Below are 25986 nucleotides of genomic sequence, written 5' to 3'. Positions count from 1 at the left end.
CAAAAATATATATCACTCTCTTTTTTTAAAAAAAAGAACCAAAATTACTTCTCGCAATAAGCTAAAAATCAATATTGATGGGAATAGATCACACGTTTGCATTCTTGTTCTTTGTTTTCAAATGTCTGCCTTTTCCTTTTCATATCAAAGAAAATGCATATACCCGACCGAACACTGATACATCCATCTTTTAAGAGACCGATCCAATGCCACAAATATATATCGAAAATATAATGCAGTCTTTAAACAAGACCACAGGTAGATAAGCACCCCAACTAAAATTAGTATTAATAAGAGCATCTTTAAGAGTCTTTCTAAAATCTACTCTCTAAATCATTATTTAGTGAGTAAAAAATATTTTCTATATCTTTAAGAGTCTTTTCTATATCTTGTGCGTAGTCTAGATAGCAACTCTCTCTCTCCATCTTTAGCTAGCGAGAAATCAGAAATAGAGAATGTCTGTATTTAGATATCCAATTGAAGAGATTGTTGGAGGGTAATTTTTAACTAAAATCTCTATTCCTAAGATATAAAGAGTCGCGTGGAGATGAGATGGTCTAATGATCCAAACTAATCGGAACACACGACACACAAGTTCTTAATTTCTGCAGCCTGCTGGCTAACCTAACTAACTAAACAGCCACGTACGGCAAGGCTAGCTGTACCTCTCCCGCTCCACTTGGTTTGCTCCTACTATTTGCAATTTGCAGCCACGACATGACCACAGCTCCAACCACAGAAACCTTCCAACCTCCCAAAACCTCTCCTTGTCCTCCCATTGGCCGGCTTGCTACTGTGGCTGCCCACACCACCACACATCTCTCTCTCTACCTCTGTGTCGATGTTCATCTCCCTCTCTCTCTCTAGGCTGGGTCGTTTGGGTAGGGAGCGAGGCTAGTGCGACTCAAGTAATTAAAGCGAGATTAGCCCCGGTCCAAACCCCAAAACTAACAAGAGGCACCAAACCAAAACCAAGAAAAAACCAAACTTTCCCATGCATTATTCGGCTAAGATTGTAGTAGAACAGCTAGCACATACACACCATGATGAAGAGGAAGCAGATGAGCTGGTAGCTAGAAATACACTTCAATCCAGCTGCAATGCCCGCCTATGAGGAGCTCTAGTCCATGAGCAACACCTCTTCTCCGGCCTCTTCCAGCAGCGCCGCTCAGCACCACGAGACGACCTTGCAGCAGCAAGAGCTATCCGCCGGAGCCAGCGAGGCCACCGGCATTATTTCTCTTCCCCCTGCTGCAGCTGCCGCCGACGACAAGGACGACAACGCCGAGCTGTCGCCTCCGCGGTGCGAATGGGAGTTCCGGCTGGCAGCCACCCTGCCGTCCACCGCCCTGCCGGGGGCGTCCGACGCCATCGGCAGCGTCGACTTCGACCCCACCGGCCGCCTCCTCGCCACCGGCGGCATCGCCCGGAGGATCCGGATGTACGACGTGGCCTCCCTGCTGGTGGATAGCGGCAACGACAACAGCGCTGGCCCTGGCCCCGGCCCCGCGGCGTGCATCTGCGTGCCGGCGAAGCTGAGCAGCGTGCGGTGGCGCCCCGGCGCGCCGTCGGCGGTGGTGGGGTGCGGCGACTACGACGGCGTGGTGACGGAGTACGACGTGGAGCGCGGCGTGGCGGCGTGGGAGCGCGACGAGCACGCAGGGCGGCGCGTGTGGTCGCTGGACTACGCCCCCGGCGCGGCCATGGCGGCGTCCGGGTCGGACGACCGCACGGCGCACGTGTGGGACCCGCGCGCCCCGTCAGCGGGCTGGGCCACCGCGCGCGCGGGCGGCGCCGTGCTGTGCGTGGAGTTCGACCCCTCGGGCGCGCCGCTGCTGGCCGTCGGGTCGGCGGACCGGCGCGCGGTGGTGTACGACGTCCGCGCGCTGGGCCGCGGCGCCGTGGCGTGGATGGACGGGCACGGGCGCGCGGTGACGTACGTGCGGTGGGCGGGGGCCGGGGCGGCGCGGCGGGTGGTCACGTCGGCGGTGGACGGGACCCACCGGCTGTGGGAGTGGGGCGGCGCCGCCGCGGCGGTGGCGGCGGCGCGGGAGGTGCGGTCGTACAGCGGCCACGCGAGCGCGCGGAGCTTCGTGGGGATGGGGGTGTGGCGCGGCGCGGGCCTCGTGGCCAGCGGCTCCGAGTCCAACCACGTCTTCGTCTACGACCTCCGGTGGGCCAAGCCCATCTGGGTGCACCCCTTCGTCGGGGGGGCCCACGGCCCAGACACTGCTGGCGACGCTGCTGCTGGTGGTGGGTTCGTCAGCGCGGTGGCGTGGCGACAGGGCAGCGACCACGGCGGCGGCGGCGCGCTGGTCGCCGGCGGGTCGGACGGCCTGCTCAAGATGTTCACGTGCCATCGGCGGAAGGCGGCCGGGGACGCCGACGACGCTTCTCTTCTCCTGTGACTTTCGTCGCTTGTGCTTTCTTTTTCTCTCCTTTTTATTTTTTTTTCTTTTCTTTCGGACAACGAAAAGAAGAATTAAGTACATGTTAGACAGGAGAGAGATCGAGGATGCTGAAGATGATTCTTTTTATTTTCTGCGTGATGATGCACACATCCCTGACAGTGTACTGATCTATTTTTAATGAATAATAAGAAATACCATGACGACGCGATTATTTATTGATTAAATTTCATGGTGAATTCACATGAACATGCCTTCGATAGGGCCACTAGGAGGCTTTGGTCCTTGAGGCCTGTTCTAATAGAAGGCCCAATTTCTGCTGCTGCCCACGGAGGCCCAAACTCGAAACCCTAAGGCTGGCTCGTCATCCCCGCCGCGCCTTCCTTCCCTCTCTCCCACCTCGGCGGCGGCCTCTCCTCTCTTCCTCGTCCTTCCCCCACACGCAGGCCATCGAGGTGAGCTTACTCTTTCTGCGCCTGCGCCCTCCGAAACCCTAGCGCGCTCGCGGGGGGCACGTGAGCTCCGTCTCCCTCCGCGCGGGACTGAGGCGACGCGCTGTTGTTCTCTGCGCAGATGTCGTCGGCGGAGGCAAAGGCGGCGGCAGTGCCGGAATCGGTGCTGCGGAAGCGCAAGCGCGAGGAGCAGTGGGCGGCGGACAAGAAGGAGAAGGCGCTCGCGGACAGGAAGAAGGCGCTCGAGAGCCGCAAGATCATCTTCGCGCGCGCCAAGCAGTACGCGCAGGAGTACGACGCGCAGGTGAGCGATCCGCCTGCCCCGTCTCGGTCTGAGTCCGTTCGTGCTGCGTTACGCGCTGGCTCCTTGCGACTGATTTCATCGGACGGTGCACAGTTTAGTTTTGGAAGATTTGGTGAACACTGAATACCTTGCTGACTACAAGTGCTATGATTGATAATAATATAATGCCGATTCTTGACGGGGATGAGGTTGCTGATTTTTAGACCAATTGTTAATTAGACTTTGCTTATTGAGTTAGGAATGCCCTGATGGAATTTTTTTGTGTTATGGGCAGGAGAAGGAGCTTGTGCAGCTCAAGCGTGAAGCCCGGCTGAAGGGTGGGTTCTACGTGAGCCCTGAGGCCAAGCTTCTGTTTGTGATCCGCATCCGTGGGTATGAAGCCATCTCGTATCATTTGCTGATCCGCTTGCTGGGCTGAAATGCTAATTTTTGGCGAATTTGATGTGTAGTATCAATGCCATGCACCCCAAGACCCGCAAGATCTTGCAGCTCCTGCGTTTGAGGCAGATCTTCAATGGCGTTTTCCTTAAGGTTAACAAGGCCACCATTAACATGCTGCGCAGGGTGGAGCCGTATGTTGCATATGGGTAAGTTCAAATCTGTTTAGCTTACATGAGTGTGTTCTGTTTTCCAAATTTAGCTGCTTCAACCTTATATCTAAGACTAGGTTCGTGCCCATGCGTTGCTACGGGACAATAATTTTATATGTATGTATGGTATATTTGGGTGATGCTATTTTTTTGATATAGGGGTGATGTTATTAGGAATGCACCGTAGATGTTACTCGTGCATATTATGTGCCTTGCACATTGACTTGCAATATTTTTTGAGCTTGTGCAGTTTATTCTCTCTAATAAAACTGTAAATTTTGATCGTGCATAAAAAACGTTTTTTCCCAAGCAATAGATGAGCCAAGGACACATTCAATGGAGAGATAGCCCGAACCATCACTTCCTAATTTCCATATTAGTTCACATAATATAATAAATCACTTCCTAAAACCATTTATCTAATTGTCAAAATGAAGAAAAGCAAATCATCTTTGTGAGAGCATTTTCATAGATGTTTATTCATCTATGATAATATACTACACAAAAGTAATGACTATGATGAAGTCAATTATCTGGGTGTATTTTTCTACACCATTAGATCATTCATAACATCACGAAAAGGAATCATGGGGAAAGAATCGATCAAATACTATACTGGAGCATTGACTACCCATGAGCTTCATTATGTGGTTGCAACCATCTGATGCAAATGAAAATTGAGCAACAGTTAGAGCATCTCCAAGAGTGCCCAAAACATGCTCCTAAAAATCCTGTTTTGGGAGTAAACCAGAAAACCCCACCTCCAACAGGTGCCAAAACCTGTTCCCAAATTCCCCCCGCGCCCAATCCTAGCGGTGTTCGGAGCCAAACTTCCACCCCTCCTCTGCGCCCAATCATATGAGATCAGCAACTGGCTGACATATGTCCTACCAGTTTCTGCCTAACTTAATGATCTTCTGGCTTGCAGTCACAGTATGGTATGATCCTCATCTCTACAGATCTATACGGCAGAATGAGCTAACAACAGAAGGACTAAAATCAATATCTCACCTTACCAAGCCGCCATCACCGAACATTTTTTTTCGAAACGAGGCTCATCCCCAATTCCATTCCAGAGAAACGGAATTACAAAGTTAGATAGCTCAGGAACAGATCCAAAGGCGGGATAGAACTGAGGCAAAAGGGAGAGAGCCTAAACCTTCTAACCTGACTTTCAAGCTAGAGGAAAGCTGGGACATGCCCCGCACCCAGGATTCCCAGGTGGACGATAGCCAGCAACGAGTGTTTTTTTGCATTACAGCAGGTTCCTGAACAAAGAAAAGAAAAGAGACGACAAACGACAACTGACATCAGAACCCAACAGGCCTCCACACCAAACTCGACTTCGTCAGACTTGATTGAAGCGCCTCTTTTTCATCACTCCTCCTGCTCGTCTTGATCCTCAGGTGGCGGTAGAAGCAGCCGTGTAGATGGTCCTCCACCTTGCTGGGCGAGCACCTTGTGGGCACATGCCAGCAGAGTTTGACCCATCCAGCAGCCTCCCATGGAAGTCCGAGCTGTAGAGTCCTGCCCAATAGTTCATAAACGCACATGAGTGTAACAAAATCTCCGCAGGATGCCGAATGAGTTTAGCGTCAAAGACAGCTCTGTTGTGGCATTTCCAAATGGCCCAACACACAGCTGCAAACCCAAAAAGGTAGACATTTTGTCCAGCAGGCAGCCACCTCCTAATCCACTGCTGGTATTGTCAAAGACAGCAGCCATCACCGAACATCAGTGGTTATTGTTAGATAGGTGGTACCTTTCATATGAATATCCGACACTGAGAAAAATGAAACAAACCTTTGGTAAGTTAACCAGAAACAAATATGATGGTAATAGATGTCCCGCATTAGGATGCACTGATGTGAAACTAATTTTAAAAATGAGAAATGCCTCCAGAGGTGCACCAAAACAGCTCCGCTGAGGACTATAGTGATAAAATGCACTCCTGACTCTGTCACCTCCCATGTTATACATGCAGCTGTAAAATAGGGCATCATTTAAAGAATTAGAAACATGTGATTTTGCCCATGCTAATTTGACCAAGTGATTTTGCTGATTGTACAACGCAACACCTTTCAATCAGTCAAGCACCACCAAGCACCACTCAATCTACTATATCAAGCAACTGTACTCACTGTCAATCTCAATAATCTTCAGTGCCTCACCACTGGATCCTAGATCCTCTACATCTCCATTCCCTATTTGTCAAATATCAAATTCACTATTGCTGACAATTGTCGTGAGGACATATTCCTAGGTATCACACAAGGAGAATAAATGACATTTTCATTGCATAAACTGATCTACATGCTTGTCCATCATGAAAATAAATTATTTTGGCATGTCCATAAGTTACCAGATTGACCTATTGTGAAAAAAAATCGAAATGATTCTGTTCTTTTGAAAAAAACTGAAGTAGTTTGCATGCTATGACATTTCAACGAATAGGGGATCTGCATGATGAGCATCAGTGCATGTTACAAGCAACCAAAGACAATAGGATTATGAAAAAATTGTAGATAACCATATTTCGATGCATATGAGCTTAGGGTGGTGTACTACAGTACTACCGTTTATACTTGGCATTTGTTACTTCTGCAATCTGCCACACTCCAAGCTCACATTTGTGCCCTCTGATGCCTAGGAGAATTTGTTTGAACTGTCCATGGAATGAGGCAGCATGTGCAGTCCATTATTCTTGTAAAAAAGTCTTATGTGCTGAACAAACCCTTCAGGCCACAGGTGAACCAGATGAGCTTATGTGCCTCCTAATTCAAGTTAGCAAAATGATAAAGCAAGAAGGAAGGCATCAAATTTACCTCAGCTGGAGCATGTAGTCTCCAAACACCCCAGAAAATCCTCCTCCATTCTTGAAAATCCTCCTCCATATTGTTCAGGAGCTTGCAAATCTCACCCTCCTCCTCATAGTTTTATAATAGAGTGAATCACTTGCAAAATGGAGGAATGGAACAATTGGTAGATTTCTAATATTGGCCCAATTTTGAACACGCTAAATTAGATGGCACACAAAATTATTTCAAATTGCTGGACAACACAAAGTGAACCATTATCTTACTGCAAAAGCGCAAACATAATAAATTGGTTTACAGAATAACATATACATCAAAAGTATGGAGTCATGCTCCAATTTCCCACTGCATGTGCCTAAGCTTGCTATTTTTTCTTAAACCTACATCTCATCACCTTCGGGACTGCAGGTGTACCAAATTGCTCTATGCATCAAGTCACACGGTAATCAAATGATTGTAAATATCTGACCCAAAAATGCAGTGGTACTGAATAAAGTGGCACACGAATTGAACAAAAAAAGAAACAAGAGTGTCGAACGGAGCATTACCTCAAACACCTGCTGTGCATCTAGAACAGGAGCCCCACTCCTAGAGGCAAGATTCCACAGGCAGATCTTCTTATCATACGAGGCGCACTGCAGCCATGTCAACATGGTACCCACCAAACCCTGAACCTAAGGATCTCAAGCCCGATTTTTGCAGATGAATTAAAAAGCGGCAGGAACCTTAGGCAATGATCAATTTAGAGCACAAGCAGCGCCATAACGTGCCAGCCTCCTCAGATTCGTGAGGTCGAAAGCAATAGAGACACCCACGTCGCTACCGCCGGCACAGAGGTTATACTCACCAGTGAGTACTTGTCGTCATCGTCGTCCGCCTCGCCGTCCGACGCCTCGCCACGTGCCTCCATGTTCATGTCTGACGAAGCGATCTGACGGCATGGCAGGATGCACGGTTACGCTAAAATTGCGGATGAGGGTCATGGGAGCCGGAGGGAACAAGAGATTGCACGACGCTCGGAGGATGACTGCAAGATGGAAAGGATCTGACAGCGTGTAATATTTTTTCGGCGGGACGACGCTCGACGGGGCCGCGACATACGAGCGAATTTTTTTCGCCCTTTGGTTCTTTTTAGTTGTAGAGAATGTGGTGCAGTTCAAAGATGTAAATTCTTTTTGTTGCAATCCTTCACATGGCACACCAGTAGTAATTCTTTATGTTTCTGTTAGTGTGACTGGCACACTTTACTATTATCATGTTTAAAATGCCTAGTTTCTGTAATCGGTTGTGGTATATACCTGGACCGTGTTGTTGTGACATGAATTCAGTAGAAAGATTTGAGGTCTTTATGAATCTTCTGGTTCTGGAGAAAGGTCTAAACTTTTGTCATTATTCTTGTCCTTATCTATCCAGTTAGTGGTTCTGAATTCAAAGATTAGTAAACATTATGTCTATTTGTTCAGTCGGAATCTTGCTGTGTTTTATTGGTATCACCACCCTCAACATATGGGTACACTCTTGCAGATTTAGATTGATTACGTGTAATGTGACATAACTGAGCCCTTTTGTGCCAACTGCCAAAATCTAGTTCGGATCATAAAGCTGAGTCAGCAGAATCAGGAATAGTACTAGATACCTGTTGTCATAGCGTGTTGATGTTTCAGTTCCTCGGTAGTTTAGGTATCAATGATTTTTTATGCTTCTATATAGCCTGAAACATCTAGTATTTTATGTTCAGGTATCCGAACCTGAAAAGTGTAAGGGAATTGATTTACAAGAGGGGTTATGGAAAGCTGAACAAGCAGAGGATTCCTCTGAGCAACAACAATGTCATTGAGGAGGTTAGCCATCTTTAGTTTTTGCATTCTGCTGATTTATGCATACCAGTTTGAATCTAACTCATTTTTTTTTTCTAATCCCTGCCTGCCAGGGCCTCGGGAACCACAACATCATCTGCATCGAGGATCTTGTCCATGAGATCATGACCGTTGGCCCACATTTCAAGGAGGCCAACAACTTCCTGTGGCCATTCAAGCTGAAGGCACCACTTGGTGGCCTGAAGAAGAAGAGGAACCACTATGTTGAGGGTGGTGATGCCGGTAACCGTGAGAACTACATCAACGAGCTCATCAAGAGGATGAACTAGGCTCTTCTATCCTGTGAGATTGATTTTCTAGGACTGAAGTTTTCCTCTAGGGAGTCAACGTTGGATAATGACAGATATGCAACTTTGACGTTCCAAACAGAATGTAGAACTTGGCTCTTTCACAGCGAGACTTCCCATAGGAAATCTGTACCGTTTATGCATGTGGAAATATTCGTGTTTGTCCACTCATGCTGCCATTTCTGTGCGTGTTCTGATGTTCGAATCACTTTCACCCGCCAATCATCCAAGTAAGCCATTAGTTCATGATCAGCATCCCATCATACTGTGTAGATGGACTCTGTATTTTGGAGGGCTCGTGTAGCCCAATTGCAGAGAACGATGTGTGTCCGGGCCCCTTCAAGAGTCGCCATCTTAGGTGGTAGGGTAGCAGTGTACATCAGCGTTAGCCTGCAAAGTCAACGTGTAATTGCATCAGAACTTGCACCGTCACTGAAAGGTCAGTGTAGTGGAGATGATTTCTTGGTGAAACCGATTGACTGTACGACTTCAATCTACATCACCGCTTGCAAATGATCTCAAGTGTCACGGATGAAAGGTGTCCACGTTGCTGCAGTCTCTTTCCTATGTTGTGTCTCTCTTCTGCCATGGCCGGTTCGCCACACGAGGCTTGTTTGGATGCTGATTCCAAAAGATGTAAACTCGTTTCGTCATGGCTGACGCACAATCGGAGCACTCGTGTGGTTACTGAATAATAGCTGCGACATATCCCCTTTTATGCTCATCAGATATATAAAACAAGTAGATTTATGTGATCTGCACTGGCTTCACACTGGCTTGAGAACTTGTGAGAAATGAGTCTGCTCGTACATGGATGCCCTCATCTCCTCCACTTTTGGGCATTGGGCACCGCCCTTGGCACTGGCAGGCATGCTAGGACAATGCACCCGCACACACTTGGATAGGCTATGCAGGACAGCTCCGCATACATGGTGCAAACATGCCAGGAGACCAGAAATGGCTTTCTTGCAAATGCACAATCACCAACCAAGGCGATCTCAGCATGCTGTTTCAATTCATAGTTACCGCTCCAGCATTAGATGAGCAAAAACCACAGGATCAATGGCAGAATTTTCTATTTTTCAGCTCTACTATGCATTGCATAAACACGTTTTTTTCCCCTTCTTCCAAATATTCTTTTTGACGAATACAACATCACAACCCCAAACTGTCATTGCAATGTCCTCACTTGTTCTTCATCATTCAAGCACAAAGCCACCATGATTCGTATTTGGGCACAGATGTCCACTCAAGAGCCACAACAGGGCCTAATTATTCTAGCGTACATGCTTAGCAAGATGACATAGTTTTCTCAGCACCCCCTACTTAATTCTGCAAAGATATACTGACAATTTGCAGTGACGGCACCCTTGATTGTTCGTATGAGCTGGACCTGCGTATACAATCCCCCCATCTCGCCTGCCCCTCTGTGGATTACAATTCTCAAGCAAGCAAGCAAGCAAGCATTGACTTGCATCCCATCATTGCAAGTACAGATGAGCCCTAGTGCATGTTCCTAGTGGCATTGTTTAGTACCCAGCATATTTTGCACATCACCACCGTTTCCGTGTTCTTCTATTCAAATCGTTTCTCATGTTTACTTTGCATTCTAGATGGATGGATGGATGGATGGATGGATGTGACAAGAAGAACAAAAAGTCTTGCTGCTCAGGAAGTGGTTAACTGGGGTGTGGAGTTCAGACCTCAGAGGGCTCCCATTCAGACAAAAGATTCCTCATACCATCCCTCCATTCAGAGCAATGCAGATAGTTTAACCAGTTGCTCATAATTTTATAGTGCAAGATGCGAAACTGTATGACGATTAGGTGTTTGTCCACATGCAGCTGTGCCCAAGTCAATTTGCCAACAATTATAGTTTTGCCTAGCTTCTACTAGTCTATAGCTGTCGGCTAATGCTGAGGAAGAATTCTTTTGATTTTTCTCGAAAGCAAATCGCCGTGTTTGATGCCGAGACAGAGAACAGGAAGGGATTAGGAGGCCCCTTGAGTTGAGGTCACATGGAATTGTCCTCTCTTGTAGGACATGGTTGCGTATTAAAATAGGACAGAGATATCAAGAATGATAGGACCCTCCCTAGCTCATGCCATATTATTAGCTACCTCTAATTTCTTTCTACGCACTGGATTACAAATTTCTTCTAATTTGTGTCTCTCTTATATTGGGTTAACTATAGCCACTCACTGGATCATGCCTCTTTGTTTTCGGTTCGCGTGCCTCGCGAGCTTGAGCGCATGTTTTCAGTCTTTCAGAGAAGGTGTGGTTGCCAGGTATATACACTTGTTGAATCTTATTACTGTACCAGTTTAGATGTGACACTTGATTGCTGGTGGCAATGTTGCCTACTTATAATATTTTTCTGAATGGTCAGTTGGAAAGCAAACTGCTGGAGTGATCTGATTTGATTCAACTTGGTTAACCTTCAGAAGATTCTAAGAATTTGTGGCATTCTGCAGCAGAACAGCCTATGGGAAACTTTCATTTGTAAATATCGATGTCAATCCCACATTTCCACTTCAGCATAGTTACCAGTCATTAGTGTAATTTCCCCCTCTTAATTATGGATCATGAATGTCAGTTGTGTAAGAACATACAGAACATTCAAATCTAAAGATTTACGGGCAATTGTGTTTGAACTTCATCCATCATGTAGCAGTGTTGACATCGGTTCATCTGTCGTTATACCGAAGGTCTTTTCTTTTTCCCAAGTGAGGAACTTAAGAACAAGGAAAGAGAAAAAGTAGTGCCTGCACTTAGATTTGAAAACAACTGCTGCCAGGAAAGGACAAGAACATAGGGAGTTCATTATGCTTAAGTTGTCAGACTGAAACCATTAGTTATCCTGAAATTGAGAATCACCTCATCAATTACCAGTATTCAAGCCAAGTTCTTGAAACAGATGCTAATGTATCACCACGAAGAAAAAGACACCGGTTTGACCACACAGAAACGCGTAAACCGACCTGATTTGGAGCTCTGAACAAGCCATTCTGCCAACTCAATTGCTCTGACATTGGATGAAAACAGCACCGTGATTGGCATCCAAGCTTCCCATCATTCTTGGTGTGTGCTTCCGGAGGTCATTGTTTATTCATATACCCAAGGCGCATTTCGCCATCTTGATCCTTGCGACGCAAATCCTTCTGGATTCCAACAAAGCTGTCGTTTCTTGTGCCCATGGCTCTTCCGTTCATCCTTGGCCTTCTCTGTGCAGATGCTTCCCAATGATTGTCATCAGAAGAGGGATGGATTAATCAGTAGGGCCGTGTCATTGCCAATCCAAGTATCCGTTCATTTGCAAGAACAGCTCATGTCAATGCTCGCCGCTCATCATTGGTGGAGACAGTCTGACCTTCATCGCGCTGATTATTGGATAACGGCGCTTTTTCACTAAAGAAATTGGATCGTACATTATACTAGTTCCTGACCACTTCATCTTCTTCAGACTTACTGTCTCTGAAAATACCGTCTCTGAACTGCTGTGCCATTCAGTAAAACTCAGACAACTTTGAACAGCGTAACAAATAGGAACCGCCACCAGTTACGACTGCGACAGCATTTTGATTGCTGAAACAACCCAACATTATGTGATCCTAGTGCCAGCAAGCATTCATATTTCAAATCATCATTAGAACCAAGCCAAAGTTTAGTGAGGTACTCTGAGAATCTTCCTTGTGTAATGGCGAGATAGAGGTGACATCCTCTGACCAAGCTCCCCCCCTCATAATCTCAAGCATGTGCAGGCAGCCACCTACTCAATTCCCCTCAATTAAACTAAACCGAGAAGCAAAATGTGATAGCCCTTTAAATCACAAGGGGCACATGGTGCCGAGGGACTGCTACTACTGCAACAGCTCATCTTCAGAGACACAAGAGGCACAAGAACAAGCCTGAAGAAGGAAGAAGACGACGGCGGCGATGGGGTGCCGGTCCTGCGAGAAGCCCAAGATGAACTACCGGAAGGGGCTGTGGTCACCTGAGGAGGACCAGAGGCTCAGGGACTACATCCTCAAGCATGGCCTTGGTTGCTGGAGTGCTGTTCCTGCAAAGGCTGGTGAGAAGATGCTCTGATTTCTCCTATCCTTCCATGCAGATTGCTGCATTCATGCTCATGCATGTAGAGCAGCTCATACATGTAGAGCAGGGTGCCGCTGCCGCTGAATTCTAGTCTCGTCTGCAATCAGCAAGAGCAAATTTTGCTTTGTTCAAATTCCTGCATCACTGTAGAAATTTCGTTCAAATTCGGCTTTGTGTTTCATATGAAACGCCACATGTTTGACTAGCGAGAAACAAGAGCAATTCATGTTTTCAGCTGCAAAATCTACCATTGTTTCTGACTTTTCTTTATCCTTCTGGGACGCAATTTGGATTTGGTTCCACAGGTCTCCAGAGAAACGGCAAAAGCTGCCGCCTGCGTTGGATCAACTACTTGAGGCCCGGATTGAAACGTGGAATGTTCTCTCAGGAGGAGGAAGACGTCGTCATCAACCTTCAAGCCAAGCTGGGCAACAAGTAATTCTCTCCCGAACTATGTTTTTCAAACAAGTATTCAACGACAGAATGCTAAAGATACAATAGCAAACTAGTTAATACTTTAGAGCCAGGTACGATCTTGGCAAGCCTAGAGAAAATTTGCTAATTAACTGCAACAAAAAAAGAAGCTTTACTGTTAAAGAAAAACAACAACGATTCACATTTCATACCATGCACATGTTGCTGATGAATTTGGATCTCAGGTGGTCGCAGATTGCGATGCATCTGCCCGGGAGGACCGACAACGAGGTGAAGAACTACTGGAACTCGTACCTGAAGAAGAGGGTGATGCAGGCCCAGGGCGGCTCCAACCCCAAGAGCCCAGCCGAGCTCACCTCCATGAGCACCACCGAGCCGACCATGTCCATGTCCATGTCCATGCACCACCACCACGTCAAGAACTGCAGCGGCAGCACCGCGACGTCGCACGACCAAGACGCCAACATCAGCAGCAACGGCCTCTCAGGCCCTGCGCCCCTGGCCCAGCAGCCGTTCGATCACCAGGCGCAGCAGCAGCAGCCCAAGAACTTCGTCTTCTCCGACTGGGTGCCCGCGCCGGAGAGCTACTCGGTGTCCGCGCACTGGCCCGCCTCCACGGCGAGCTCCGGCAACGTGACGCCGTCGCACGGCGGCGCCTTCGGGGATCAGATTAGCGGCAGCTACGGCGCGCTGCCGCCGCACCAGGACCACCAGGCCGGCGTCGGCAGTCATGGCGCCACCGCCACAGGCATTGCAGGCAGCGGGTACTTTGATCTGCTCAACATGGGGGACATCTACGGGGGGTTCAGCTCGACGAACGATGATCTGCTCTTCTGAACGGATGGTGTGGGAGGTGGTGTCATGTGAACAGTGTTTGTGTTGTGCATGAGTGTAAGCAAGAAATGCCGCGGTATACTTGTTCGATTTGATTCTTCTTTTGTCAGAATTAATTGTGATGTAGAGAACACACCCTAGGCTGGACATAATTCTTTGGTTTCTTCCTTCAATAAAAATGCGTATCAATCTGTTTGTGCAAGTGCAAATGTGAGTTAGTCACGTATGCTTCTGGCAGGACTTTCCAGTGTAAAGAGGCCATTATTTAATATACTTATCATTGCTTCTCAGAGACATCTCCCTGCTCATGTAACCAATTTAAATTAAAACTCATTCCAGCTGAAATGTGTAGTAGTAGGCTAGTAGCATAACAACCTTACATAGATGTTGCCAAAACTACATAAGCTTACATGCTTTATCCACAACCTCAAAAAAAGTAAGTCTGGATGACATACTCTGCTTCAACTCGCATACTGGGACTAAAAGGTATTATCATAGGTGTGAAAAGGAACAAACGAGGCAGATGCAAGCTTCAACTTAGTGCTTCTTGCGTGAGAAGTGGTTGTCGTTTGGATTTCTTTTCCCACTGAACATCGCAAGTGCCTTCCTCACTGGAGGTTTCAGCGGTGCCTTCTTGTCACCACTGTGTGAAAATATGTCGTCGACACCCAAGAAATCATCCTCCTATATGAATACTGATAGTCAGAGTGGCATTTGAAGTACTTGTAACAAAGACAAGAAAAAGTCATATGCACCCCACAACTTGACAACTACGATATATATAATATACAAGTAATAGAAAGGCCACATGATAGCATAAGAAACCTCTTTGTCTTTATAAAATTAAGCAGTCCAGAGTATGTCCAGTATTCTTATTACCTGATTGACAATATGCTTTTTGTTTACGTTAGAAATGCTAGGGCACTAACCTGCTTGCTGGACTTCTTCGATTTAGGATGAAGAACCTTCTGAGGAAGTTGGTCTTCTCGTAGAATGGGATTCTTAGTTATGGCATCTCTTCCACCTTGGGGCATTGGGAGCGAAAACTGCAAGTGAAGAGGCAAACTCTTAGTAGCAGGAACCGACTCTGTAAAATGGTCAGGTCGACAAATGGAAAGATAACTGCAATTAAAGATTTCAAACTAATTCAAAATGACATGAAGGTCCTCACGGAAGACACCATGCTGCAAGAAATGTACAGTCTAGGAAGATATCATACTGCAATATGTGTCTGCCAATATCACAGTAGATTTCCAACTATTCTTCGAACCTAATTGAAGGCAAATTATTCTTCACTATTGCACTACTGAACGCCATTGACAATTAGAAGCATGAAAAGAAAAAGCACAAAAACATATGTAAAATGTCATGAGCAATACAGAAAACAATCAAGTAATCCACCACCCTACACTACAGGATTTAAGAACATGTATCTAGGCCACATTAAAGAAAAGCAGCATAATTGAACTACACACACCTTTGTGCCGCGAAGTGTAACACGTGGGCGTCGTGAGGCCAGAGTGATCCCATTTTCACCAACAGTTACTGAAACCTTACGTAAAGTCCCCCCATTGCCACACTTTGGACAGAATATTTTGCCAACCTCTTGGGTCACCTTATAGCAAGCATGACACCTCAAAACCCACCTGTCAAATAAAAATCCAACTACATATGTAAGGGACCTGGAAAAAAATATAACATGGATATGGACTTCAATAGCTAGCCAAACAGGCCTGAACATGTTAAATTCACATACCTATGCATTTGGCGTATTTGCATACCACCTGGCGCCAGGAGACGGAGGCCAATCTGCAGGATGACATTTTGCATGGCATAGTCACTAGTAACACATGCCACAGTAGACTCAGATAAGGACCTCAGGGCCCAACTCTGCTCACTGCTCTCATCATCCACGGAACGCGCATCATCACCTCCATCAGTCTCACTTTTTATGTCGAGGTTATCCAATTCCTTAGTGCATGCATCAGTATTATCATCATTGGCTAGTTGATCAGAATGTAAATGTTCTCCAGCAATTTCATGTTCATTCTCAAATTGACATTCCAATCCGTCAGTACTTGAATTGATTTTCTGAGAGGCAGAAGAAGGGCCATCAGTTGGATTCAAATCATGCTCAAATCCACCATTTTCTGAGAGGACTTTATCAGCATCAATTGATGGAGCACCAGAACTTGTCTCAAGACTTTGTTCAGATTCCTTAAGCGCGTCACGCCTTGCCTTCCTCCGCAGATATCTTCTGTGTGTGCTGCGGCTAACAGCAGGTGTCCAACCTTCATTATTCTCATCATCTTCCCATGCAGTGCGTGCATCCTTGTTAGGCTGGAGTCCCGCGTCATCTTGTGCCTCACAAACACTGTTGGTCTCACTCATGGGGATGTCTTGATTCTCAAGATCCTTCAGTGGAAGTATCCGAGAATTGATATCTCCACCTGCTTCAGACATCTGATCCAACTCTTCCCATTCTTTCAGATTAGGGACATTAGAGCCCCAACCTGGAAGTGGAGCTTCTGACAATTTTCTTACATTCACCTCACGCAGAGGAGGAGGGTGCTCCCGCAAATGGCTAGTCCCATGGATCTCGGCTTCTAACATGTAAGCCAAAGCAATAATCTTGACATCAACATCTGAAAGTGTTTGGATGTCACCTGTCTCCCTGGCAAATTTGGTGACTGCGGGCAATAAAAATACAAAAGTCAGCCTCCCATATGCCATATCAATACACAGTGCTCAGATCAGGGCAATTTGCAGTAGAAGACTAATTATACCAATGTGGTTTCTAGTTTGGCAAGGCTAAACACATTGCAGCAAGAATACAAACAATAATATCAGTAAGCAAACTGGAGATGTTTCAGTCCTCCTAGGACTACTGGAGGATTGAATGGAATACTAGTAGTTCACTAAACTGGAGATGTTTCAGTCTCCCAGGCACCCGACAGCACAAAATCTGAAGCGCAACTAGTGGTTCAACAAGCATGCTATTTCGGCAAGCGAAGTCCAAATTAACGACCACGAGCACAAAGCTCAGCGGAGATATAGCTCAGATGTTTTATGTAGAAAGAGCAAAGAGGCATATGAACGGATAATTCGAGACCTTTCTTGACGAACTCCGGCGCAGGATCAACGGTCTCGACTGGGACGGGGAGGAGAGCCAGGCGCCGCCGCGCGGCCGCGTCGCGGACCTCCTCGAGCACCTCCGGCACAGTGACCAGGCGCCCGGCGGCGGTGGAGAGCGCGGAGCCGCCGGCAATGACGGCGTTGGCGTCCACCACGGCCACGGCCACGCCGCTGGAGTTAGCGCAGCTCGCCACGAGACGGCTCACCGCCTGCGCAGCCGACTCCTGCACCACGGTCTTCCGCTGCGCGGTGGCCGCGGCCCCCCACGCCCCGGCGGCAGGAGGGGGCGGAGGGATCGCTGCATCGCCGGAGGCAGCGGCCGTGGGGGTGGCGGCGGCCGCGGGTGCGAGAGGCGGCCACGCTTCCATGGGGTCTAGGGTTTGGGGCTCACTTTTCTGTTTCCCCCCTTTGCTTTTCCGGTTTATTAGTATTCCCGCGGGGCGGGGCGCGCTAAATATAAGCTGTTTTGCGTTTCAGTACTCCCTTTACTAGTTAATTCGATTATTTTTGCACTGCAAGGCAGGACAGTAAGAACAGGGGCCTGATTAGAATAGCGAAAAGTTAAAGAGACGATTAGTGAAAAGCCACCACCATCCTCACCAGCATAAAGAAGAGCGCCCTCTCGCAGCGCCGCGAGCCCGCTGCCCTCCTCGCCTCCGCCATCTGTCCCCGGCTCTCGCCTCCGCCAACGGCCGAAACCCTAATCCCCTCGCCGCCGCCGCCGCCGCCGCCGCTCCCCTCTAGATCCAGGGTTTCCTGATTCCCCAATCCGTCTCCCAAGTCACTCTGCCGCTCCCCCGCCCAAATCTGGCCCATCCACCCGCCCGCCCGTGCTTTCTCTTCAGATTCGGTGCGCCGCGGCGTGCGATTCGTTTTTTTAATGGTACTGTATCGTATACTTACCGGTGGATAGTGCTTTCTCTTCCATTCATTGTCGCGATTAGCCGGCTTCGTTGATGAACTAATTTCGAGTATGAACTAGACTGTACTGAAAAGCTTGATTGTAGGAACACTGAGGTGTAGATTTATTATTTTATTTATTTCATGTCGTTTTCGCGCTAGAAGCCTAGAATTGCTGTGATGACTTACCAAGGACGGTATCTGAGCGAGGCATCTATCCTCGCATGATTATACCTGATCTGAGACAAAATGTCTGAGCAAATCGTTATGTTTGTTGTTTGGTAGAAAATGCTCTCGGGAAATTTCATGCTTTCCCTGTCATTTGTTTGCTGTGATGACATCTACAAGGACGGTATCTGAGTAAGGTGGCTCTTAAAAAGGTGCACCTTCTGTGATTACATCCAATCTGAATGAGATTCTGAGCAAACAGGTGCAGTCCTCAGTCGAACAGTTTGTGCTGTGCTAGTTGAGCTCCTACAGTGAAGTGCTATCATGTTCTCTTTAAAAAATTTGCACCCCCTATAGCTGTCAAACATCAGTGTTATGCAAGTTTTCAGATTTTGAAATTTTAGGTTCCAGTTTTATTCCATCCCTCGCTTGCGGTGATGGCTTGTACAAGGACACCATCTGAGTGAGGTGGTTCTTGAAAGGCCATTCCTTGCATGATTACATCCAGAACTGAGACTAATATCTGAGCAAACTTAAATATGTGAACAGAACACTTGTGCTCATTGCTATCGTTCCATGTAGCTCCTTGAAAGTTTTTTGCTGCCTGTGTTTTTATGGTCTTTGAGTTAAATGTTTTACAAAACTGAATGACTTCACAGCAAACCATTTTTTTCAATCTCATCATTGTTTGTACTTGAAATATTCTTCCTTCTTAGAAAATTCTAGTTGTTTTGTAACTTGTAATATTTTGATTTATTGTAGCTTGTCAATGGATGATTGCTGTGAGGACTCCTATTAGGACGGTATCTGAAGGGGTGACTTTTAGGGCACCTCATCTGATTATACCAAAACTGAATATGGTTTCTGAGCAAATTCAGGCAAAACAACTAAGGACCCAACCATGGATTTGCCCTTTTTTTATCAACTTATTAATTATGTTTGTCCTTTTCCAATGCCAACATTATTAGCATTGGCATGCATTTTTCTACTTCCTAGCACATTTTTGTCTTGTCATCATTTGGGTCATGCTTGTTCTGTGTATTTGCTGTGATGACTCCTATTAGGACGGTATCTGAAGGGGGTGACTTTTAAGTGCACCCCATCTGATTATACCAAAACTGAATATGGTTTCTGAGCAAGTCCTGCCATATGACCAAAGAACCCAACTCATGATTTATCCTTTTTGATTGACATTTATTGATGTAATTGCTTTCCTAATGCTAATGTATTATAGCATATCTTTTCTATTTTCTTATGTTCCCTCTTTTCTGTCATGCCTGATCTGTGTACTTGCCATGATGACTCCTATTAGGACGGTATCTGAAGGGGTGACTTTTAAGTGCATCCCTTCTGATTATACCAAAACTGAATATGGTTTCTGAGCAAATCCAGCCATACCACCAGAGAACCCAATTGATGCTTTTCCCATTTTGTTCGACCTGATTGATGTATTTGCATTCTTTGCTTTCCTTATGCCAATGTTACTAGCATTGGGTTAGTCATTTTCTATTTCCAATCACAGTTTGTCATCTTCTCTGTCCTATTTCAAACCCTGCTGGTTTTATGAAAAAATTGCTGTGATGATTCCTCAAGGACGGTATCTGAGTGAGGTTGTGCTGGAAAAGCCTTCCTCCTGTGATTACATCCAAACTGACAAGGAATTCTGAGTATAATTTGAGAAAGTAATAAAGCATGCTGTCATAGTTTTTTTAAGAAAAATAGTGTTGCTATAGTTTCTTCTACGCTTACTTCATTTATCCGTTTGTAGCATTCTTGTTTTTTCTGCAAGTTCAATTCCAGTTCTATTTATCTAAAAGTATAATAATGGACTTACATGTGAGTTTGGCTTTCAGATATTAATCATCGAAGATTTAGATTTCTGAGTTATTCTCACTTAGCATTTATGCTTCTCGTGCCTAGCACCCTAGAAGTGTAGTTATCTGAGTTGAGTCATTATTTGGATGTGCTTGCTCACTGTTTAATCATATTTTCTGCTTTTATGAACTTTGCAAACATTTTTCTTCGGTTATCGCACTTACATTCTCATGCAGTGCTTGTTGTGCATGAGTTGTACTGCTTAAAGCTAAACTTTCTTACTGACTAGAAATTTTGCCTTGCTCTATGTTCTAATTACATTTGCTAACTTGTGCTGTTGGCTATATTATGAAGTGGTTTTCTATCAGCTATATTTTGTTGCAATCATGTGATTACGTGTTTTTTTCCTTACTGAAGTGATCTTGTTGGAATATCACTTTGATTTGCCTCTTATGCTAACACAGGATATTTTGCAACGCTCTTATTTCTCTGTCAGGATGACCATCCACCACCAGAATAGTACATCTTTGCAAGCTGTCCACTAGAGTCATGGAATCTACTCCTGGTCATACCCCTCTTATACACGGTCTTCCTGATGAGATTGCTCTCATTTGCTTAGCAAGGGTTCCTCGGCGGTTTCATAATGTTCTCAGGTGTGTGTCAAAGAGATGGAGAGAACTGCTATGCAGTGAAGAATGGCACATTTGCCGCAAGAGGAACAACTTGGACGAGTCGTGGATCTATGTAATCTGTGGAGAAACAGGCATCAAATGTTATGTATTGGCTCCAGATCCTTCAAGTCGGTCCTTGAGAGTCATGCATATCATTGAACCCCCATGCTCAGGGAGGCGAGGTGTTACCATTGAGGCCTTAGACAAGAGGCTATTTTTGCTGGGTGGTTGTAGTTGGCTAAATGATGCTACGGATGAAGTTTACTGCTATGATGCATCCTCGAATCGCTGGAGCACAGCAGCTCCGATGCCTACACCTAGGTACTTCTAATGACAATGTTCATTGGTATCTCATGTTTTCCCTTAATCAGTACCTGTATATGACATGTAGCGTTTACCTTAAGCTGTATCCTATATATACCATCTCAGTACCTATATATACAATCACATGTTTTACCTTGAGCAGTAGTTATAGGATCTCATTTTTTTTCTTTAAGCCGTACATATATATATATAGCATCTCATGTTGCATCAGTGGTGTGTGTGTGTGTGTGTATAGCATATCTTACAAAATTGGGGACCACTTGCTGATGTGTTGTTGCTTCATTTTCAGGTGCTATTTTGTGTCTGCATCTCTCAATGAGAAGCTATACATAACTGGTGGAGTTGGTTTGACAGACAAGTCACCAAATTCCTGGGACATCTATGACTGGGCCACCGATTCCTGGTGCGCACACAAGAACCCAATGCTCACCCCGGACATAGTAAAGTTTGTTGCATTGGATGAGAAGCTGGTGACCATTCACCAGGCTGCCTGGAATAGAATGTACTTTGCTGGCATATATGATCCGCTGGACCGCACCTGGAGGGGCACAGAAAACGAGATTGCGCGCTGTTTCTCCAGCCCAACAGTTGTTGTGGATGGGACACTGTACATGCTAGAGCAGAAGCTTGGCACGACGCTGATGATGTGGCAGAAGGACACCAAGGAGTGGGTCATGCTTGGCAGGCTCTCGGACAAGGTTACGAGGCCCCCGTGCCAGCTTGTGGCCATCGGCAGGAAGATTTACGTGATTGGAAGAGGGTTGAGCGTAGTAACAGTCGATATGGATACAGCTGCCAGAGTTGATGGGTTCTTGGTTACCACTTCCACTGGTCCATTGGTGGAACAAGATTTGTCTCCCGATAGATCCAGGGTTATCACCATCTGAAGGTGGCATATGAGCTTGATATGACTGACACTGATTACCATCCTTGTTGCCCATATTTTTGGGTTGTTGGGATTATTCTTGCACATATACTGTGAATTGAATAAGGCTTGACACCATGCAGTCAGTAACTGTTTGGATTTGTTTTGGCTCTTTTGTAGTTTGTGCTCTTTCTACTGACTGTAAGAAAAAGATCCGAGGCTGGGCATGCTGTAATACTTGTTTATAGATGACATGATTGATACCTGTTTATAGCCGAGGAGTGGGATGCTTGTTTATGATAAAAAAAAAGCATTCATTCTACTCCAGCAAGTGTCAAAATCCGGCTTATAGGTGCACATTTGTAATGAAGACTTGACATCATACTGTCTCAAGTGATTGGATTTCCGTGCATGATGTATTTTGTTTTTCTCAATCTTGACTGATAGCCGGTTTTGCACGTCATTTGTAATTCTCCTGAAGATAGGTGGTGCGATTTGGTCTTGGTCACCTGTTAACGTAGGAAGCAGATACGTGTGGCCATTTGCTGATGCTGCTTGTTAATAGACTCATCGACCCGACTATTCCACTTGGCGATGCTTTTTGATGAGTGGCATGATGTGAGATGCACGTCGCAGAAATATCAAATATGCTTGAACCTGGGGGGAAAAGAAAATTCTAAAAAACATATCAGAGCCAGGTTTCGATCCTGGGACCTGTGGGTTATGGGCCCACCACGCTTCCGCTGCGCCACTCTGATGCTTTTGATGTAGGTGCAAACATAAATTACTTATTGGATGTCTGTTTCCGCCAGGTCCGCAACAGGACAGACAGAGAGGAGTGGAGATCGGCGTGCAGGCCTCCGATGGTGGTTTGCGGTAGGCAGGCTAACAGATCCGACGACAGGGAGTGATGATGCTTCCTTCTTTCAGCAATTTTCAGGCAGGTGAATGCGGCATGGCTGCTCGCCTGCTCATCCACGATTCCGCATCGCGTCGGTCGCCTCCCGCCTCCTCTCTCTACCCCTGTTTGGAAAAGACGGCGTGTGTGTGTAGGCAGTGGCAGCCACCAACGGCCGCCGGGGCCATGCGTCCGCCCGCCGGCTCAACTACCGTACCGACGGATTCAATGCAGCGTCAACAACAGTCAGCTGGGTGGGTCGAGCGTCGGCCACCTGCCATACCACACTGCTCCTCCATGCTGGAGCCGCTGCAGCAGCAACTCCGGGCCGGGACCAAGCCTCGCAGGTACCAGTTCACGTCACCGACTTCATTGCTGGCTCTCCCTCCTTCCTACGAGATCACTCTTGAACTCACCGGTCGGTCACCGCCATCGAGTCGACGTCCGTCGTCAACAGAAGATAAAGAAATCACAGGCGAAGAACGCGGGTACGATTGGGCACGCACAAGATTGTCAAGTCTCAACACGAGCACGACGACTAATTTGTCCTTGTTGATCGAGCTCTTCTAATCTGGTGGCGTGCGTGCCCGTGTGTTTCTTGAGCTCGCCACCGTGCAAGGCGCAACGTTTGTACAGTACACCTCTTGATTGACGGATCGCGTGGCGCTCCAACGGAATCGGATCCCCAGCAGCCCGGCTCCGTCCGACTCTTCCTCTGCTCCCGCTCCGACCAGGACCCCTGCTCGGCCCCGGCCACCGTGCCGCACCATATAATAACCCCCCTCCGCCTACGAGCAGCCTACTTGGCAGCTCAACAAACGCAGCAGCCACCGCCGCGCCGACCATATAGCCGCCGCCGCCCGCCTCTCGCCAAGTCCCAACCTTTTTCCCGTCCCATCCAAGCCAGAGCATCACCTCGCCGCGCGAGAAATCCCAGGGCAGCATCTAGAGCCATGGCCGCGCCCCCGGCCCCCGCCGCCGCGGCGCCGCCGGGCTGCGCGAGGTTCCCGCCGGTGCACCACTACGACGCGTCCGCGCGCCCGCGCCGCACCGTCGCCGCGGACCTCGACGGCACGCTGCTAGCCTCCTCGTCCGCGTTCCCCTACTACTTCCTCGTGGCGCTCGAGGCGGGGTCCTACGCCCGCGCCCTCGCGCTCCTGCTCGCCGCGCCGCTCCTGCTGCTCCTCTACACCGCCGTCTCCGAGGCCGCCGCCATCGCGCTGCTCGCCCTCGTCACCTTCGCGGGGCTGCGCGTCCGCGACGTCGAGGCCGTCGCGCGCGGCGTGCTGCCCCGGCACTACGCCGCGGGGGTGCGCGCCGACACCTGGGCCGTGTTCCGCGGGTGCGCCGCCCGCCGGGTCGTGGTCACCGCGTCGCCGGCCGTCATGGTGGGCGAGTTCGTGCGCGAGTTCCTCGGCGCCGAGGTCGCGGGGACCGAGCTCGAGACCTGCGCCGGGGGCGCGAGGTTCACGGGGCGGATCAGGGCCGCGCTCGTCGGGGAGAGGAAGAGGGAGGTCGTCGAGAGGCTCTTCGCCGGCGGCGACATGCCCGACGTCGGACTCGGCGACCGAGAGAGCGACCACGACTTCATGGCCATCTGCAAGGTAGGAGAGGAATCCGTGCAACTACCAACCATCCTTTTGGCTTTGTTTTGCTTAAAAAAACGATTCAACTTTGTTGTCGAATTACTAATTAACTACGGATTTGCTACTCTTTGGTTGGCTCAAACAACAAGTTTAATTGATTAATTGCAATTGTTCTTCCAATAATCCAACCATACTACTGTCCCTGGAGTGCTCACGGTCACATCTTCTGACCCCAGCTTGTGTGGCTGCAAACCTTTTTCTACAAGAATAACTTAAATTTTCTACAGGAAAAAATAAGATTTTTTTTTTTCTGATAGTGATTGTCTGACACTGATGGAAGACTGCATATATATGTTGTGCGTTGGGCAGGAAGCTTACATGGTGCCGCCGGACCGCCGCGCCCCTCGCGCCGCCGCCGACTCGCTTCTGTCCCGCGCCGTCTTCCACGACGGCCGCCTGGTCCGGCGCCCGGAGCCGGCGCAGGCGCTCTTCGCGCTGGCGTACCTCCCGCTGGGCTTCCTCCTGGCCCTGTTCCGCGTCTTCTTCAACCTCATGATCCCTGTGCGCCTCGTCCGCCACACGTACCGCCTGACGGGCATCCGCCTGGCCGTCCGCGGGACTCCCCCGCCGGCGCCGCGGCCGGGCGCGCCGGGTTCCCTCCTGGTGTGCAACCACCGCACGGCGCTGGACCCGATCATCATCTCCGTGGCGCTGGGGCGGCCCGTGACGTGCGTGACCTACAGCGTGAGCCGGCTGTCGACGGCGATCGCGCCGATCCGCGCGGTGGCGCTGACGCGCGACCGGCGCGCCGACGCGGCGCGCATGGCGGCGCTGCTGGCGGAGGGCGACGTGGTGGTGTGCCCCGAGGGGACCACGTGCCGGGAGCCGGCGCTGCTGCGGTTCTCGGCGCTGTTCGCGGAGCTGACGGACCGGGTGGTGCCGGTGGCGCTGGACGCGCGCCAGGGGACCTACTACGGGTCCACGGCGCGCGGGTGGAAGTGGCTGGACCCATACTTCTTCTACATGAACCCGCGGCCCGGGTACGAGGTGACCTTCCTGCCGGCGCTGCGGCCGGAGGAGACGTGCGGCGGCGGCGGGAGGAGCGCCGTCGACGTGGCCAACCACGTGCAGCGGATCATCGCCAAGGAGCTGGGCTTTGAGTGCACGGCGCTCACCAGGAAGGACAAGTACATGAAGCTCGCCGGCAACGACGGCACGGTTAGGAAGGCCGGCGGTAGGGATGATGACGATGCTGGCCCGGGCGCCAAGAAGTTTGCATGAAGAAGAACATTGGCCGTAATCTGGTTTGATTGGGAACAGTGTGACAACACAACAGCATGCATATACACAGAAAGTAGTTAGTAGGCTGGAGTACGTACTGGTGTTTTTTTATATAAAAAAGACTGAAGATGGTGTAAATCTTTGGGTTTTTTTTTTGTTTAATGATGAAGGAACGAGACATAGTTGCCAAAGCAATGGAGGAGTAATGGATGTTCTCTTTATTTTACGTTGCTTCTCTTGACTTG

At 48.2% G+C, this 25986-nt stretch overlaps 6 protein-coding genes and 8 non-coding genes across 17 annotated transcripts; 12 read left to right on the top strand and 2 right to left on the bottom strand.

The window, feature by feature from the left end:
* The first annotated feature begins 684 nt into the window (after positions 1-684).
* Positions 685-2626, top strand: LOC112878723 (WD repeat-containing protein RUP2-like). The gene has a single exon (XM_025942933.1). The coding sequence runs from the start codon at positions 1128-1130 to the stop codon at positions 2406-2408; it is 1281 nt and encodes a 426-aa protein (XP_025798718.1). The 5' UTR covers positions 685-1127; the 3' UTR covers positions 2409-2626.
* A 93-nt stretch (positions 2627-2719) lies between these two features.
* LOC112878725 (60S ribosomal protein L7-3-like) lies at positions 2720-8913 on the top strand. The gene is made up of 6 exons (XM_025942935.1): positions 2720-2863; positions 2982-3164; positions 3439-3536; positions 3614-3751; positions 8309-8411; positions 8501-8913. The coding sequence occupies exons 2-6, from the start codon at positions 2982-2984 to the stop codon at positions 8714-8716; spliced, it is 738 nt and encodes a 245-aa protein (XP_025798720.1). The 5' UTR covers positions 2720-2863; the 3' UTR covers positions 8717-8913.
* Positions 8914-11800: 2887 nt separating this feature from the next.
* LOC112881510 (transcription factor MYB10-like) lies at positions 11801-14388 on the top strand. The gene is made up of 3 exons (XM_025946245.1): positions 11801-12806; positions 13135-13264; positions 13489-14388. The coding sequence occupies exons 1-3, from the start codon at positions 12671-12673 to the stop codon at positions 14099-14101; spliced, it is 879 nt and encodes a 292-aa protein (XP_025802030.1). The 5' UTR covers positions 11801-12670; the 3' UTR covers positions 14102-14388.
* A 14-nt stretch (positions 14389-14402) lies between these two features.
* LOC112881484 (RNA-binding protein NOB1) lies at positions 14403-17645 on the bottom strand. The gene is made up of 5 exons (XM_025946193.1): positions 17211-17645; positions 15855-16788; positions 15576-15744; positions 15028-15144; positions 14403-14782 (listed from the first exon to the last, which is right to left on the bottom strand). Exons 1-5 carry the CDS (start codon positions 17599-17601, stop codon positions 14636-14638), a joined length of 1758 nt encoding a protein of 585 aa, XP_025801978.1. The 5' UTR covers positions 17602-17645; the 3' UTR covers positions 14403-14635.
* Positions 17646-17864: 219 nt separating this feature from the next.
* On the top strand, positions 17865-22388 carry LOC112881492 (F-box/kelch-repeat protein SKIP4). 4 transcript variants are annotated; one of them, XM_025946212.1, is made up of 3 exons: positions 17865-18116; positions 20581-21108; positions 21401-21998. In XM_025946212.1, exons 2-3 carry the CDS (start codon positions 20666-20668, stop codon positions 21996-21998), a joined length of 1041 nt encoding a protein of 346 aa, XP_025801997.1. In that variant the 5' UTR covers positions 17865-18116; positions 20581-20665. The 4 variants fall into 4 exon arrangements, with proteins under 4 accessions (XP_025801997.1, XP_025801989.1, XP_025802006.1 ...); XM_025946204.1 differs by having other exon boundaries at positions 17866-18116; positions 20613-21108; XM_025946221.1 differs by lacking the exon at positions 17865-18116 and adding an exon at positions 18137-18563 and having other exon boundaries at positions 20613-21108.
* On the top strand, positions 18303-18397 carry LOC112879202. Its single transcript, XR_003226023.1, has one exon. It is a non-coding gene; the product is annotated as a small nucleolar RNA Z118/Z121/Z120 (small nucleolar RNA).
* On the top strand, positions 18457-18562 carry LOC112879197. Its single transcript, XR_003226019.1, has one exon. It is a non-coding gene; the product is annotated as a small nucleolar RNA Z118/Z121/Z120 (small nucleolar RNA).
* Positions 18728-18835, top strand: LOC112879200. The gene has a single exon (XR_003226022.1). It is a non-coding gene; the product is annotated as a small nucleolar RNA Z118/Z121/Z120 (small nucleolar RNA).
* Positions 19076-19176, top strand: LOC112879205. The gene has a single exon (XR_003226026.1). It is a non-coding gene; the product is annotated as a small nucleolar RNA Z118/Z121/Z120 (small nucleolar RNA).
* Positions 19341-19443, top strand: LOC112879198. Its single transcript, XR_003226020.1, has one exon. It is a non-coding gene; the product is annotated as a small nucleolar RNA Z118/Z121/Z120 (small nucleolar RNA).
* LOC112879203 lies at positions 19589-19690 on the top strand. Its single transcript, XR_003226024.1, has one exon. It is a non-coding gene; the product is annotated as a small nucleolar RNA Z118/Z121/Z120 (small nucleolar RNA).
* On the top strand, positions 19871-19975 carry LOC112879204. The gene has a single exon (XR_003226025.1). It is a non-coding gene; the product is annotated as a small nucleolar RNA Z118/Z121/Z120 (small nucleolar RNA).
* A 274-nt stretch (positions 22389-22662) lies between the features above and the next one.
* TRNAM-CAU lies at positions 22663-22734 on the bottom strand. The gene has a single exon. It is a non-coding gene; the product is annotated as a tRNA-Met (tRNA).
* A 724-nt stretch (positions 22735-23458) lies between these two features.
* Positions 23459-25939, top strand: LOC112899564 (glycerol-3-phosphate 2-O-acyltransferase 6-like). Its single transcript, XM_025968079.1, has 2 exons — positions 23459-24478; positions 24830-25939. The coding sequence occupies exons 1-2, from the start codon at positions 23828-23830 to the stop codon at positions 25739-25741; spliced, it is 1563 nt and encodes a 520-aa protein (XP_025823864.1). The 5' UTR covers positions 23459-23827; the 3' UTR covers positions 25742-25939.
* Positions 25940-25986: the final 47 nt, after the last annotated feature.

The sequence above is a fragment of the Panicum hallii genome, chromosome 1, assembly GCF_002211085.1.
Source record: "Panicum hallii strain FIL2 chromosome 1, PHallii_v3.1, whole genome shotgun sequence".
NCBI lineage: Eukaryota > Viridiplantae > Streptophyta > Magnoliopsida > Poales > Poaceae > Panicum > Panicum hallii.
Note: the sequence above shows the minus strand (reverse complement) of the source record. Positions and strands in the feature narration are given on the sequence as shown.

Excerpts from the sequence above, each read along its gene's own strand:
- LOC112878725 (XM_025942935.1), top strand. The coding sequence starts at position 2,982 with ATGTCGTCGGCGGAGGCAAAGGCGGCGGCAGTGCCGGAATCGGTGCTG. Across the intron at positions 3,537-3,613 it reads TTTGTGATCCGCATCCGTGG|TATCAATGCCATGCACCCCA; the intron begins GTATGAAGCCAT and ends TTTGATGTGTAG. Across the intron at positions 8,412-8,500 it reads ACAACAATGTCATTGAGGAG|GGCCTCGGGAACCACAACAT; the intron begins GTTAGCCATCTT and ends CCTGCCTGCCAG.
- LOC112881510 (XM_025946245.1), top strand. The coding sequence starts at position 12,671 with ATGGGGTGCCGGTCCTGCGAGAAGCCCAAGATGAACTACCGGAAGGGG. Across the intron at positions 12,807-13,134 it reads TGCTGTTCCTGCAAAGGCTG|GTCTCCAGAGAAACGGCAAA; the intron begins GTGAGAAGATGC and ends TTGGTTCCACAG. Across the intron at positions 13,265-13,488 it reads CAAGCCAAGCTGGGCAACAA|GTGGTCGCAGATTGCGATGC; the intron begins GTAATTCTCTCC and ends TTTGGATCTCAG.
- LOC112881484 (XM_025946193.1), bottom strand. The coding sequence starts at position 17,601 with ATGGAAGCGTGGCCGCCTCTCGCACCCGCGGCCGCCGCCACCCCCACG. Across the intron at positions 16,789-17,210 it reads GCCGGAGTTCGTCAAGAAAG|TCACCAAATTTGCCAGGGAG; the intron begins GTCTCGAATTAT and ends TATTGCCCGCAG. Across the intron at positions 15,745-15,854 it reads CAAATACGCCAAATGCATAG|GTGGGTTTTGAGGTGTCATG; the intron begins GTATGTGAATTT and ends TTTATTTGACAG.
- LOC112881492 (XM_025946232.1), top strand. The coding sequence starts at position 20,666 with ATGGAATCTACTCCTGGTCATACCCCTCTTATACACGGTCTTCCTGAT. Across the intron at positions 21,109-21,400 it reads GCTCCGATGCCTACACCTAG|GTGCTATTTTGTGTCTGCAT; the intron begins GTACTTCTAATG and ends CTTCATTTTCAG.
- LOC112899564 (XM_025968079.1), top strand. The coding sequence starts at position 23,828 with ATGGCCGCGCCCCCGGCCCCCGCCGCCGCGGCGCCGCCGGGCTGCGCG. Across the intron at positions 24,479-24,829 it reads ACTTCATGGCCATCTGCAAG|GAAGCTTACATGGTGCCGCC; the intron begins GTAGGAGAGGAA and ends TGCGTTGGGCAG.
- LOC112878723 (XM_025942933.1), top strand. The coding sequence starts at position 1,128 with ATGAGCAACACCTCTTCTCCGGCCTCTTCCAGCAGCGCCGCTCAGCAC.